General features: G+C 45.4%; 1 protein-coding gene across 1 annotated transcript in view; it reads right to left on the bottom strand.

The window, feature by feature from the left end:
- The window catches only part of LOC142771673 (E3 ubiquitin-protein ligase MIB1-like), a 33,316-nt gene extending 26,431 nt beyond the window's left edge, over window positions 1-6,885 (bottom strand). The window contains exons 1-2 of the mRNA XM_075873463.1: window positions 6,755-6,885; window positions 374-460 (exon numbers count right to left, since the gene is read on the bottom strand). Coding sequence (XP_075729578.1) covers window positions 374-460; window positions 6,755-6,883 — 216 coding nt within the window. The 5' untranslated portion in view covers window positions 6,884-6,885. The remainder of the gene's footprint in view (window positions 1-373; window positions 461-6,754) is intronic.
- Window positions 6,886-15,267: the final 8,382 nt, after the last annotated feature.

The raw sequence follows: 15,267 nt of genomic DNA, 5'->3' as shown, positions 1-15,267 counted from the left end.
AGACATGTCTTTAAAGATGCGATACTTTAAAATTCAATTCAGAAAAAATCCATGTTCAACTTTCTCTATACTCCTGAGAATTAAAACCAAATGCAGGCCTCTAGCTCAATCGGTAAAAACAAGTTGGATTATTTCAATGATACTAGAATTTACAAAGCCAAAAATATTCATTATTTATTTTATTTGCATCTTAATAGGTTTTTAAGTTGCAGATAATGCTGGTTTTTCACTGACAACACTAATCCTAAGACCAGAATTTTTGCAAGACGAGCTGTTTAATGCTATAACATTAAAACGTTCTAACAAAAAAAGAGGGTGAGAGAGAAGAAAAAACACTGCACATGCAATCACTAGGAATGTATTGCACACTCACCCTCACTATCTGGGCATGTTGCCTTTCTACAGCCAGGTGCAGTGGAGTCTGCAGGTTTACGTTCTGCAGATCCATATTGGCATGGCCCTGGATTTAAAATGAAATGAAAGGTCACCAGTTAGTTCCCAGTGACAATATACAGATTAACCCATGAATACTGGCACAGATGCTACCAAGTTATCGGCACTGAAATGACTAGCAATGGTACAAGATGAAATGACACTGATACCAACATTTCGACATCAAAATGTTGACTTCAGCAACATTCAGTGTTCTACAGCAGCTCATCACTTCAAGCCTTAATCTCTCTATACAAATCATGATCTGCATTACAGAGGGGACCAGAATAAACTAAGAGTAGTGCAAAACAGAAGTGACAGATGCGAATATTCGTAGTAAGCAGAGCCTGATTCTGTCCAGGCACTTTCCACTGTGATAATTTACTTTTTTCTTGGCCCCTTTCACTGAAGCAATTTTTCCATATAGTATTCTAAAACACCTAATTAAGTTAAGTGGGACTCCCTTGGGTTAGAAATATGCATTGGGTTAAAAAGATGCAATTACTTACTAAATGCTTAAAGTACCATGATGGCCAACACTTTGCTGGGAGTATGCCTGTGCCTATTTTGCCAGAACAATCTCTAGCAGTATTCTTTCTAAAAGACTGGCCGTGGAAGAAGACAACAGAAGACAAGAAAGAAGACAAGGCGCCACAAGCCACACTGCTGGTGTGCTTGTGATGTTGTGGCTTCTTGTGTTTGTGCTTACACGTCCTGTCCTTTGTAATGGGCACAAACCAACTAGCTGTGCTCTTTATTCTTTCCAGCAGCACTCATAGTCTTCTTCTAATGCCGCTGGATCAGATGGATGCTCCACTACTGAGCCATCTGAGCTGAGCAGAGGGCACCTTGTCACTGCACCAGAAAATATCGATGGAGTGCCCAAGTGAGGTGAGGGCACACCAAACAGCCAAGCACGGTCGCACCAAGGGACATCCCTACCATAACAAAAACTTGCATGTTCTAGTGGCATTAGAATACGAACGCTGTACCTTCTGTAGAAAACTTATAATCTATACCACTGTTTCACGTTTTGAGCCCTTTAGGGGACCGGGCTGTCATTTTATGTCGCCACTTGGTGCCATGCTCAAAGAACAAAATAGAGTAAAGGATCGAGCGTGCTACAGGTAAGCCAGTGCCAAAATAGGTCAAGAGATGGTGCTACAAGTCTAGTCAATTTCAAAACAGATCAACCGAGAGCGCCACTGCATCCCAAATAAAGGTTTCCTTTTCCACCACAGATGCTGAGCATTCTGCACGATGGGAACGGCAGCGTCGCCAAAGTGCTAAGTCGTCTGCCCAAATAGGCTACGTGATAGCGAAACACCAGTACTGGGACTAGAGACGCAGATCTACAGAGAAAAGAAGCGAGTGTGAAGTAACCCTCAGCTTTGTAAAAAGTCGTATGCAATGCAACGCCAAGAAAGGGAGGCGAATCCACAGAATTAGAATCAAACACAAGTTCATGGTTTCTTGTTTGCATTGACGAGACGAGACGGGGACAATACAGGGAGTTCAGTACAGATGGTGTGCAATGAACTGTGGTGCACAACCATGAACCCCCACCAACTAGCCCAATTCGTTTCTCTGTCAAACACAAGCCAAGAGTCAACAGAGGCAGGCAAACTTGCAGCTCTGATTTGCAGCTTGTACACTTCTGACGTGCAAAACTGGTTTGATTTATTTAGTAAAATTTCAAGAGAAAATTCTGTAGCAATAATCATTCAGCTACCACACGAATGAGAAATAATTGATAGAATCTTTTTAAATCAATTAGTCTACTCTATGTGGTTGTGGCTAAAGACAATGTAGAGGTAAGCATGGCATTTTAACTTTCTTAATTACCATACGATTGTAATAAAATACAAGACACCAATGAATGCCTATGCACACATATGAGAATATTGAGTTCCTTCATACATAACGAAATTACTTTATACAAGAAGATTTCTCTTCGCAACATCACAAAACCAATTTGAAGTTTAAAATGGGGAGTTAATCCACATAAGTGCACGAACCACCAATTTTTAGGCTAACAGAACCCCTTCACATGCAGCTTCCACAGAAAGTAGCTTTTAGTTAAGCAAAATTCTGCTTTTATAGTGCCCCATCTCACAAAAAAAACAGCTTAGTTAAATAAAAACTGTTTTTTATTAACACATACCTGCATTAGTGATGCGAGACAACTTCACATTTGCTTTATTATACCTAGTAATTCATTACAACAAATAAAACATTAGGTCCAAGCTTATTATATCCTGGTATATGGCACTAACACAGAAAACTGTACGCTCAACTACACACGAACCATACAAACACAATACATACAAGAAGTAAGGATGGAACAAAATAATAATTGCCTCCCTGCAGACACAGTTTCACAAATTCGTGCGGTGCTGCAAATGCATGTTAAGAGAAATTTCTTACGTAAAAAAAAAAAACGGTTAAAATATGCCAGATGCGACTTCGCTACAAAAACGTTTCACTCTATTTGGGGCACTCTATCAGTAGCAACACAGCTTCATCCCGACACCAATTATATAAAAACTTCCGGCGGGTCTTTACCGCCGTCGTCATGTTCCGTACAAAGTCGAGATCGATAGCGGTGCCCTGCGCATCGCACGATCTACTAGCCAAAAAAAAAAAAAAAAAAAGCGCGCGAGTGCTGGCGACCAACCCGGTCGAAGCAGATGTGAAACGAGCCGGCCATCGCTGCCACCAAAAGGGCGCATGCGATAACGTCGTCTAGTGTGCAAGAAGTGCGAGAAATGCAGTGGATTGTTTCTCAGGCTGAAAGGAAACGCCCCGCCGGAGACTCGATCGCTAGATTTCGTGCCGACCGGTTGTGCCCCCGCGATCTGCGACGACAGCGCAGCTCTTGCCGACTGGTTCGCCCTACGCCATCTCCTGCCGCCGACAAGAGTTCTCGCCGAGTGGTGCCCCGTCCTCGGACTCCTGCGACCGCGTCCATCTTTCCTATCTTCTCCTTACTTCCGTATGGGGCTGTCCCGGCGCCTCTCCTTCCGCTCTCTCTATCTCTATACCTTTTAACCCTATCCTTTTAATCCCTCCTTATTCCAACCCCTTGTGAGCTGCTGTTGAGGTGTCCTCCCCCTGAGAGACAGTTACGGGGCTCACATTTATCTTCTTTACATTTAGGGGTGAGAGAGATTAATGAAAGAGGAAGAGACAAAAAGGACGCTATTTTCTGCCTCCCGTCGCGGGGGCACGGCTCAGCGCCTTTAGGGATCGGGGAAGGGGAAGTAAAGATGATAGGAAGAAGAGAGGAAGGAAAGAAAAAGTGAATGTCATGGCAAGAGAACGTCTTGTCAGTACAGTCAGTAGTGCGAGTGAAAAGAGTCCGTCTATAAGGCGGCGAGGTCCGCGCAAGCACAGAACTCGAGGAAGGCTCGAAGGGCTTTCGTCTTCGAACGCGCGGGAAAAAGTATGTCTTCCATTGTTTCGGCAGGTAGTCCAAGCAGACGATAGCGGCTTACCAGTGCGCAACGCTCAGTGGCCAGGTCAGGGCAGGAGCAAACAATATGCTGCAGCGTTTCGTCATCACCGCACCTTCGGCACGCTGGCGATGAAGAGCGACCCGCGGAATACATGCGTGCCGCAGGCCAGACGCTGCCAGTACGCAGGCGAAGCAACAGCTTTACATTTAGGAATCACTTACTACTACGCCCCGCCAATCTTTTGTCGGTGCGAGGGCGCATGAAGGGGCGCCGGTGGTCTCGCTGCGCCGTTAGAGCATTACGTGCGAACTTGCGAACTTTGATCGTGAGGGCGCAGTCGCGAGCGTCGGCTCATGCGCTATCTCGACAGACATCACCAGACGAGCTGTGCTCTCAGCGCAGACGACAGACAGCGCGAATTCCTTTCGCTCCCTGGTGCGGCTGTCATCGCTTAAAACCGGCCCTTTGTAGAGCTACGCGACACCGGATCCACGAGTTAGCTATTCTAAAGACAGAGGCGTGCAAACATGGTCGCAATGAAGCAGTAAAGACACCGCGATACGCCGACCACCGATAGAAGAGGCGCACTATATACGGCGGAGAAGAAAGAAGGCACGGAAACTTATCTGGTGGTGGTAGTGGTTAGAAGATGAGAAAAGGCACCTAATTTCTGCAACCCGGTCGGGAGCACGGCGCAGTGCCTAAATCTCTGCGCATGCCCATGCTATAGACGAACCTATCCCCCGTATTCACAAACGCTCCTCGACTCGACTTTCACCCTTCGCTTAACAGAGGGGACCACTGCGCCACCACTCGGCTGAAAATGACGCTGCGCCACTCAAGAATCGCAGCAGACTATCGTTGATATGCAGTCACTTGCCGCGCTTAGAGATAGCGCTCCAATCGGCTTTCTCAAGTGAAGACGAAGCGTTGAGTGAAGGGAGGTTCTTGAATACGGGGGTATGTCTACGTGAAAGATAGCTGCGAGAAATTTGATTTCATCTTTATGCAAGCTAATCGGAAGGTGGCGCTGACGCACGCGCTATACCGCGGTTATCGATATGTCATGCATGCCTCAACCGCCAGACGCGTTTCGTCGTTCCCATATGCCACGGTACGAAACTGCGCACTCGGCAAATTTTGGCGCGCACTTACACTCTCGGCAAGGTGAATAAAGATTAGACGGCACGTGAGTCACTGTTTAGCGATCTTTTATGCCTCGATAATATCTAGTTAATGCAGCCTGTCTCACGTAAAAGCAGCCGCCGATAAAAGGAACCTTATACACCACAGCTGTACGGCGATCAGTGAACTAGTCAGTGTACTTTACGAAACAAGTACTGGACCGCCTCTTGTCTTTTATTCGCAAAATTTTTATTTGCACAGTGGTGCAAATCTTACCTAGGTTGCTGGCAGGCGTATACCAACAACCTTAAAGCCGTATCTACTATCTTCTTTATTTTTTAGCCAGGCAGATACACGCAATAAATGCACGGCATACATACGACACGTACTTAATTGATTGATTTGTGGGGTTTAACGTCCCAAAACCACCATTTGATTATGAGAGATGCCGTAGTGGAGGGCTCCGGAAATTTCGACCATTTGGGGTTCTTTAACGTGCACCCAAATCTGAGCACACGGGCCTACAGCATTTCCGCCTCCATCTGAAATGCAGCCGCCGCAGCCGGGATCTGAACCCGCGACTTGCGGGTCAGCAGCCGAGTACCTTAGCCACTAGACCACCGCGGCGGGGGACACGTACTTAGCATAACAAGATTATTTAGACGTTCACCGATTGTGGTCACAGCAAAACGAGGTTAACCTACACCTAGGAGACGCGAAACCCGGGCGTTAAAGCTACCACTCATTTTGTGCTCACACGACTGGACTAGTCCCAAATACTGGCCTTGCTTTCGTGAAACATTTCAACTTACTGCTGTCGCATTTAGTGCTTAGTTCTAGCGGCGAAACCGTTATTCTCATCATGAACTTCGTTGCATGCGATACTTCGTTATATTGAGGCCCGACTTGACTTTTGCAGGAATATGTCAAACCAATTATTTTTGTAAAAGTGAAACACTGATACAGCGAAACCGGATACACCAAATCGTCAGATATAACGAAAAGTGAAAACATTTCTGTCACTGCCTTCACAGTAGCTCATTGTAAAAAAAAAAATGGCCCCGGATCTGCATGTTACACTGCAAATGTCGTCGAAAGACGATAGTCTTGCGTCCAGAGAGAGTGAAAAAAACATTTGATGTTCTGCGCAAGAAAATCGTGAATGGTATTCCGGAGGCGCTGCGTTAGAAGTGCCTCGAGCGTGCAGCGGAGGCGAACGAGCGCATCAAGTCACGTCACACGTGAGACATGAGCGCCATCTGGCAGTTTCTTTTGGAAAACAAAGCGCGTGGCCGTGCACGCCCCTCTCAGAGGTGATACGGTGTAGAACGCGAGGCGACGGGTAGGTGCCACCACCATCTCGTCTTAGCAAAGCGTTAGAAACACTCACCGTTCCGTGCAAGCGTTGCATAGTAAGCGCAGCTTGATAAGCGCTACAGTCCTTAAGATAACTTATGTATGCTTTTTCTAGTAAGAAATGCATATGCAGAATATATGCGTGTTGTTATGGTGCCTCAGACATGCGCAATAATTGCTTTTTAATTGACAATTGCACAAGCATGAACGCTCAACCTTGAGCAACATTGGTGGTCGCTGCGGATGGGGTCGGCAGTTTCAAGTACCCAATGCCGGTAAGTGTGAACAAACAGACAAATGTACAGACAGACATACCAAAATTTTTGCGTCGAAGGTCCCCAAGAAAGACTATCGTCTTTAAAAAAAATCAGTTCGACGGTCACCTGATGAATGAGCAGCTCGGCGACTTCCACGTGGTTGTTCAGTGCAGCGAGGTGAAGTGCGGTGTAGCCGTCGTCTTTCTTCTCGTCCACTATCCAGGGCCTCGGCAGCTTGGCCAGCAGGGTTCGCATGGCACTGGACAAAATAAAGACCAGATGATTTATTTAATGTGTTTCGGGTGGGCGAGGGGGTAGGGGACGGGTTTCATTTGGAGACAGCTTAACCAACTGCATCACTCCTCCGACGAAGCCAGTGAAATGATTCCAGCTCACAAGAGTGGAAGCTTGGGCTAGTTGGTGCGTATTCATATTTGCAAGATGTTTCAGCGCGCGAACAAAGGAAAAAGGACAGGGTAGACAGAAAACGCTCTTTCTGTCTACCGGTCCTTTTTCTTTTGTTCGCGCGCTGAAACATCTTGCAAATATAATTCCAGCTGGCACTTAACGTGTACGTAACAGGGATAAATAATAGTCTACAAAAAGAATAGTTAACAGTGATAAACATGACGCCAAGTTCAGCAGGATACAACCATAAATAGTGATCTCAGACTATACCAGATATGACAATTCAGAAGAGACGAGACAAAGTACAAAAGGATGACCATGCATCATGATACAATTTATTTTATTTATTTGTACATACTACAAAGCTGATACGATATTGCAGGAGTTGGTGTGGATGCAGAACACTGGCAAACAATAGAGACAACACAAATATAAACAGACAAAATTAAACAAGAACGATAGTTTCTAGGAATAAATTTAAAGGAAGACAATGAGGAGAACCAGACAAAGAAATGCAGTTTTACAAGATAAACAGAAGCATAAAATGAGGATGCACTAAGTATTCGATCTACGAAAAAAAAAACTAATGTCTCATGAGGGCATATGCTGTGGCTTATGCTCTCAATAGCGCAAGCGACTTCATATTTCCTCTTTTGTGCGTGCTGTATCGCTTTCATGACCAGCGCGATGGTTTCACCACGCACTGACACCATGGAGGGCAGAAGCGAATTAAGGTCGTTTTTCTTAGTCCGTGTCACGCATACAAACGCGAAGACGAGCACTTAGTGGGCGATATAAATAACGAAGTGGAAACTAAGTGATATTAATTGAAGCCCAATGAAGCGAGACGCTCTTAATTAAGCCTCTTAAATTTCTATATACCACCGTCGCGAGAGCTGACAAGATAGAAAAAAAAAGAAACAAGGAAGACAGCAAATCATATCGCCATTAGCGTTTCTTCCGGCTCTTATGAATAATTTACTGCCACAATGAGCAGAGCGGCTCGCAAGAACAATTTATTTTACTCTGTGTAATTGTGTACAACATATGATCCTCGTCAGATGCACTGCCTGCTTTATCTCAGAGGCAACGGCTCTGGAAAGATGGAGAGGAGGAAGCACGACCGACAGCCAGAAAATAGTCAAAACACAACGCACAGAAGTTACCTTCCTCCTCTACTAGAGGGTGTCGGGAGAGAGGCTGAGTGTTAACACACACCAAAAACACACCAGCGGAGTAGCCAGGGGGTTCAAACTTCAGCGCCTCCCCCCCCCCCCTCCTCGTGATTTTTGAATTTTGTATGTAAATGTATTCATACAACAGACACGCACTAATATATACAGAAGACGGTTGAATCAAAGTCACCTTCCCACTCCCGAAGAAAACTGCCCATGCCACACGCACGCACACAAAAACACTATATATATATATATATATATATATATATATATATATATATATATATATATATATATATATATATATATATATATATATATATATATATATATTTATTCAGACGCACTGCAGACCAGCATTTTGGTCTAGGCAGGAGGGGCATAAGAAACATCAAGTGATTCGTAACAACAACAACAACAAAAAAAAATCACATGTATCTATACGCTAACAGAGGCTACATGTCTGTGAAACAGCAAAAAAATTTATAACACATTTGAACACTCTAATCACCAAGTAAATAACTTTCCAGCGATATAGCGAAATTGTCGGCCGAGAAAAATCTCATGAGGTAATGAATCCCAGTCATCAACTGTTCTTGGAACGCGTTGATGACGGGAATATATATATATATATATATATATATATATATATAAGGGAAAGAAGTGTATACCTAAGGGCTCGTTTTTCCGTGGTTTAACACAATGATAAATGAGATATAACAGACAGTATATTATATATATATATATATATATATATATATATATATATATATATATATATATATATATATATATATATAGATAGATATATATATATATATAAGCGGCCACCAGAAAGCAGTACACGTGGAACATAAACACAGCTGCATAGGAAGTGCCTCTGCGTATCCACGCACGCTCGTGCTGTTTTGGGGCCGCGTGCCCATACCACCAAACGGCTTGTATGGTCCCGACATAGCGGATCATATAACGTGACATGCTACATACAGGACAAAGAAGCTTACAGTGCGTCACTAGCCAGAGTCCAACCAGCCGAACAATATATAACCCGCCAGACTAAACGGTGGAGGATACGTTGACGGAGATGTCTGTCCCTATCAGAATTCTTCCAGAGAATCCGCCCCCTTCCCCTCCGTACGCAAGCACGCGCGCACGAAACGAGCACATAGACAAAGCAGTGTAAAAACAAAAAGAATTAAAAAAAATCAAAAAGTGGGGGAAAAACGCACACGCCTTGAAAGAGCGAGACTGGACGACTAAAAATGGCAGCATATCTACGGCATGAATGATGGAGAGTGGGGCGAAGCATCCGTCCGTTCATTCGTTTTTGCTTCCGTCCGTCCATGCGTCCGTCTGTGTGACCGTCCATGCGTCCATCCACACGTCCGTGCGTGCGTCTGTTGGTGCGTCCGTACGTCCATCTGTGTGTCCGTCCCTGCGTTCATCCATGCATCCGCTCTTGCGTCCGTCCATGCGTCCATCCGTCGGTGCAGCCATCCGCGAGTCCGTCCATGCATCTGTCTGTGTGTCCGTTCGTCCATCTATTAAACACTCCAAGTACCACCATCTCGCATCTTTTCATCATATATTCCCCATATAGAAGCACCGCCATCCAGCGGACATTCCTAGGACTGAACGAGAGGAGGCACACGCACACTTTCTTACGGCTTGCGCTTCGCGTCTACTTCCCACCTTTAACCACCTCGAGTTCATGGTATATACTAGTTCACTGTATTCATGGCCCTGCGGCCCAACGCTCGCTAAACCTTTCTAAAACCAAGGTGGTTACGCCCAGCGAGTATAACGTAGCAACCCTTTCTTGTCAGATAGGGCTCAATGTACATGCCATTGGCTGCTAATTGGGAATGAGAGACAGGAGAATTCGGCTTTTAGCTAACGCGCACGCTGCGAATGTTTTATTGCTCAATAACGCACAGAAAAAATGTCTCACTGGCACCACCTTGGAGGTCAATATGCAAGACTGGTTACACACTACTACGACTACGACTACGAGGGACGAACGGGTGCCGCTATAAGGAGCTTCGCCCCTAAAAACTAATCTGGTTGCTTGTTCTTAGCCGTACAGCTACGTGATGCTATAGCTTCTAGGCTGCTTCTAAGTAATTGCGAGGCTTCAACCAGATCCGAGTTAAACCACACACGATCACGGACACGACACGGGCACATTGTCGTTGGCGTATAGGACCTTCCATCGCTTCGAAGGTCTTCTCGCGCCCGTCGTTGCCTTTATCCTCTCGTTGCACGCGTATATTCGGGGGTCCTCGGCTCACCGCCGTCGCTTCGGAGCCATTTGTTGGGACTAACTGTTGCCGTTCTTCGGTTTCAGTCACCATTGTGAGTCACCGGGGCTTACACAATTTACGTGGCACATAACCGTTCTTGATTGGATTGGATTGGATAAACTGTTATTCGGTCCTCCAAGACACAGATCACTGTGTTGCGGGCAGCTCCCACGTGGGTACCGAGATGCCGAGCTCCTCAGCCGCCTCGCGGCCTTGGTGGACAGCCCAGAGCTGATCTGCCAAGGACGAGCTGCGGATTGCCGCCTTTCATCTGGCAGAGGTGGTGTTTGATAAATGAGCGAATTTGGTACACTGCCAAAGCAATGTTCTAATGAAGCTATTTCCCCACAATGTGGGCAAAGATTGCTTGGGTATAGGTCAGGGTACATGATGTGTAACATTTTCAATGTAGGGTACGTCCGCGTTTGCAAAAGCCTTAATGTAAGTGCTTGCGGACCGTTCTTGATGATTACAGTCTTCTAATAGGCTGCACACTGACGTACACCCGCTCCTTTGTCTATCTGTTGCCTTCCTTGTTTCTATAGAGGGACCAGTGTTGAGTAGCGGGACTTACCCAATTTCGAATGTTTCACGAAGCAAGGGACAGGAGCGGCAGCGCAAGCACTCGTATGTACGAGTGGGCATGCGTATACATACACCTTGGTTTGTTGTAGCCTGAAATTTTGAAATGCGCGCGCAAAGGCGTTCGCCGACGTATGCGGGCGAAGTGAAATGCGCACGGTCGGTAAGTCGTGCAGAACCGGGACATAAAAGCAATTGCGGTATTGGTTTGCCTCTGTCCGTACATAAACGAGACGGTCAGAACGCAGTAAAGAAAATTACGTGGCACGCATGCGGTTTTATGCGGTACCACACGTTTGAGATCCTTCACCTATAGGCTTAAATAACTTGTGACGAGCGGTACAGAACCTGCAAAACGTGCATAGCCGCTGGATAGCTATAGCTGTGCCTCAATAAGCTTTTCCGGTGGCTATGTATAATCGTGCGCATGTTGTCAAGTGCAGTTGGCGACAGTGGCGGAGGTGATTGCGCAAAATCAGTTTCACCGAAAAGGTGAAGCGATGAATGTGATGGCTACAAATTGTAACGTTATACGAAGTGAGGCAGGCAGTCAACTCATTTATATCTGATCTGACATAACTCTAAAAAAACGCTGGCGTAAGAGAACACGGTCGCTCCAGGTACACTTTTGGCACCATTTTGTTTCGTGTTGAGAGCGCAGCCCTAGAAGCTCCCGCCTGCTGATCGTCGCCGCGATAGCGCAACAACCATAAGCTCCCCCTCACCCTCACCCCCTGTTAGCTTACGGGATGAGTTCGCGCGCAGACGCCCCCGGTGGAAAGGCGATGTTCTCTCCGCATGGAGTGGAAGCTAGCGCGTCCTTCCCCTGTATATGAATACATACATATACATATACGTTAATGACGGCGGCGGCAACGACGACGGCAAAAACCAGCCGAGATTGTCAATATGATTGCTATCGCAATGAAAAAAAAAACGAAACAACCAACCATAAAGTGAATCGAATCTACATCGAAGCAATACGGACACGCGCGCCGAATCGGTCAGTCTTTATATACATTTGCATGAAGAGAACAGGAGTAATACTAATGATGACACTTTCGCGACAACCTAACAAAAAAAAAAAAAAAAAAAACGTAAGAACGAGAGTTAGGAAATCTAGTCGAATCTAAGAAGGCCATTAGGTATTCGTCCTTTCAAGACTAACAGTAGACACTTCGACAACGAAACCTTAACGTCAACAAGATAAAAAAAAGAAGTTAAGAAAGAAAAATAGCAACCTCATTCTGCAAAGGAAATCCGTTGTGCCGAGAATAACAGCAGACACTCCATCGCGACGAGAAGAGAAAGGGAAAAAAAAAAAACCGGCACGGGGCCTTCTTAAGTTTAACGATCTCCGTAATAAGAGCGCAGCACATAGACACATCTTGGAAACTGGCGTAGCGCTCTTTGTCTTATGCCTTTCTTTATATGCATATTCGAAGTGCGAAATCACAAAACTAAACCACCCACCCGGGCGCCTGCGCTCATGTAGACATGACATATATATATATATATATATATATATATATATATATATATATATATATATATATATATATATATATATATATATATATATATATATATTCGGTGCTTGAACAAAAACAAAGGCTTCGCCGAACAATAAACCCGGCTCTCGGCATTGAATTATGAACCGAACTACGTCTGGATTCGCGGTTGAAGAAAGAAGAATGGAATTATGGCATAGAAGATAGCTGAATATAGAAGTGGGCTCCGTTTAAATTTCTTCGAGACATCTCTGTCTTAGGCCGTTATTACAGAAGCGAAATGTCGAAAGAGGAAAAAAAAAAAGCAGAGAACGCGGTTCACCATCTATATCAGTCCCTCTTCGTTCCACTGAACGCCTTTATTGAGAAATAAAATTTAGAGAATATTAAGAGAAAAAAACAAAAGATTGGTTAGCCTCCAACATCATCCCTCCCGCCCACTGCCCCTCCTGCGTACTTTTATACTCAACGTCTTTAATAAGAAATGAAATCGAAAAACAAAAATACTCGAAATTTCCTCACATACGCGAGGTATATTTACTTATGCAACGGCTTTGCCGTGCGTTTGCACCACCCGAAAAAAAAAATCCATCTTTCTAATTGTGTTGATAAACCGTGTTTTGTTTATTCTGCTTTTCATTACGGCGTGTTCACTTTTCTTTGTTTCGCCTAACGCGTTATTATCTAGCTTCCGTTTGCAGGTTCGGGCGGCTCATCATTCCCAAAGCACGATCGAAATAAGCGCAAAAAAAAAAAAAACTATTTCGAAATTGCGCTGCGCGCTTGCGTATTCTCTCGAGACGGGTAGCGCCGAAGCTATATGCGGTGATGTGAACGGCGAGAACTCGCTACCTTAAAGAAAAATTACACACAAAGAACAATAAGTAGTAAACAAAGCGTATAGTAATAAGTGTGTCGGGCCCGTGGAGGACTAAAATCTCGTTGCGATGAACACACAGAGTCCCGTGGCGGTTTAGTACATACAGGGGCCGCGTCGTTACTCGTCGTTTTTATCTCTCTATACTTCTTCCTTTTCTAATATCACGTTTGGGCGGAGCGGCGCTCGCGTCACCGAAAAAAAGAATAAAAAAAGAAATCTCTCTGGGGAGAAGGGATGAAAGAGAGCTCGAACGAAAGATACGTATGAGCAACGATGTGCTCGCCTTTGATAAATCGTGCTTTATTACAGGCGTCCGAGGCTCGACAGCAGTCGACGCCAGAGACGCTAGGCCTAAGCAAGGCCTCGCATCGCGTATCGTCTGGCCCAAGCCGGGGGCGGGGTCGTCTGCTATGGGCGCCGCCATAATGGTCTGTTAACCCGACGTTTTCTTGTTTGTGTACATTGCGACGAGAATTAAAAAAAAAAGGCCATTAAACACCGTATACGCACACCCAGCTGTTTGCATGCCTATGGGTCTGTTGTTAGCTTAGTTGATATAAATGCAAAATACAAAGGTTAACATTATCTCAATGTGGCGGCAGTGAAATCCATCCGTAAAATAGTCTTATAGTTGCAGCCATAGAGTTTCCCACAATATTAACTAGAGGGAACTCTGGCGCTAGTGTCTATGGGAGCTACAACGCACGGCACTTCAACGAGCATGGATGGTAATGATGAGTAGTACACACATTTGTCTAATTTTCGAACTTCTGGCCTGCTTCTGGCTCCATGTGTGTTCGTGTGGCTTGGAGCTGTTTTTTTCACGAAAACATAAATTAGCAAATTTTCACCGTTTGCGCTTCACAACCTTATTTCTTTAGGCTTACCATTTCGAATCAAGTCCCTAAGTTCAAAAAAGTTCGTTCTTTCTTTCAAAACGAAACCGAAACACAGCAATAAACGAAGCCGCAAGTACGATTTGCCGCCCACAAGTAAGAAGACTAGGCAAATGTGTGTACTACCCATCATTCCCATGGTCACTGAACGATCGATGCGCCAGAGCGCCCTCTAGTTAATTTCGAGAAACTCTATGATTGCAGCCGGTACGTCACGGTGGATGCGTGGCGGTGCTCGGCTTCTGCTCAGAAGGTCGCGGGTTCGGTTCCGGCGGCCGAATTTCGGAGCAGGCGAAAATGCTCGACGCCGGTGTACACGTACAGATTTAGGTGCGCGTTGAAGAGAACCCCGGTTGGTCGAAATTTCCGGAGTCCTACGCCAGGCATCTCTTATTATCACATTGTGGTTTTGGAATGTAAAACTCCAGATAATTACTATTAGTTGCAGCCACATCGCCTGCCTCGCCCCTTACGTGCTATACGACCATGTAGGCTTGCACAAGCAAGCACCCCTCCCCCCTCCCCCCATAATCATGTTGCTTTCGAAGAGCTGTTTAGTATCCCCCTTCACCCGCTAGGAAGCTGGGGACCTATCATAACTCACCGTGAGAATTGCGTCATTGCCTCACTGCCAATTTTGCATTCATTGCGGATGTCTGTTTCGTTCGGACTCGACGAGGTGAATTACTTGTCCCCTCCCTCCCCCCCTCCTCGCAAAAGAGAGCGCCAGGAAAGCGACAGCGACACGCAATTTTTCAGGCATGCGAGACCATTTACAGATGGGTCCGCTGTTAAATGGAACACCGGCGCCTGGCGTGTTCAACTTTTATATCAGCCCCTGTCTACTCCGCTCAACATCTTTAATAAAAAATAAACTTTAC

The sequence above is a fragment of the Rhipicephalus microplus genome, chromosome 9 (genome assembly GCF_043290135.1).
Source record: "Rhipicephalus microplus isolate Deutch F79 chromosome 9, USDA_Rmic, whole genome shotgun sequence".
Lineage (NCBI taxonomy): Eukaryota > Metazoa > Arthropoda > Arachnida > Ixodida > Ixodidae > Rhipicephalus > Rhipicephalus microplus.
Note: the sequence above shows the minus strand (reverse complement) of the source record. Positions and strands in the feature narration are given on the sequence as shown.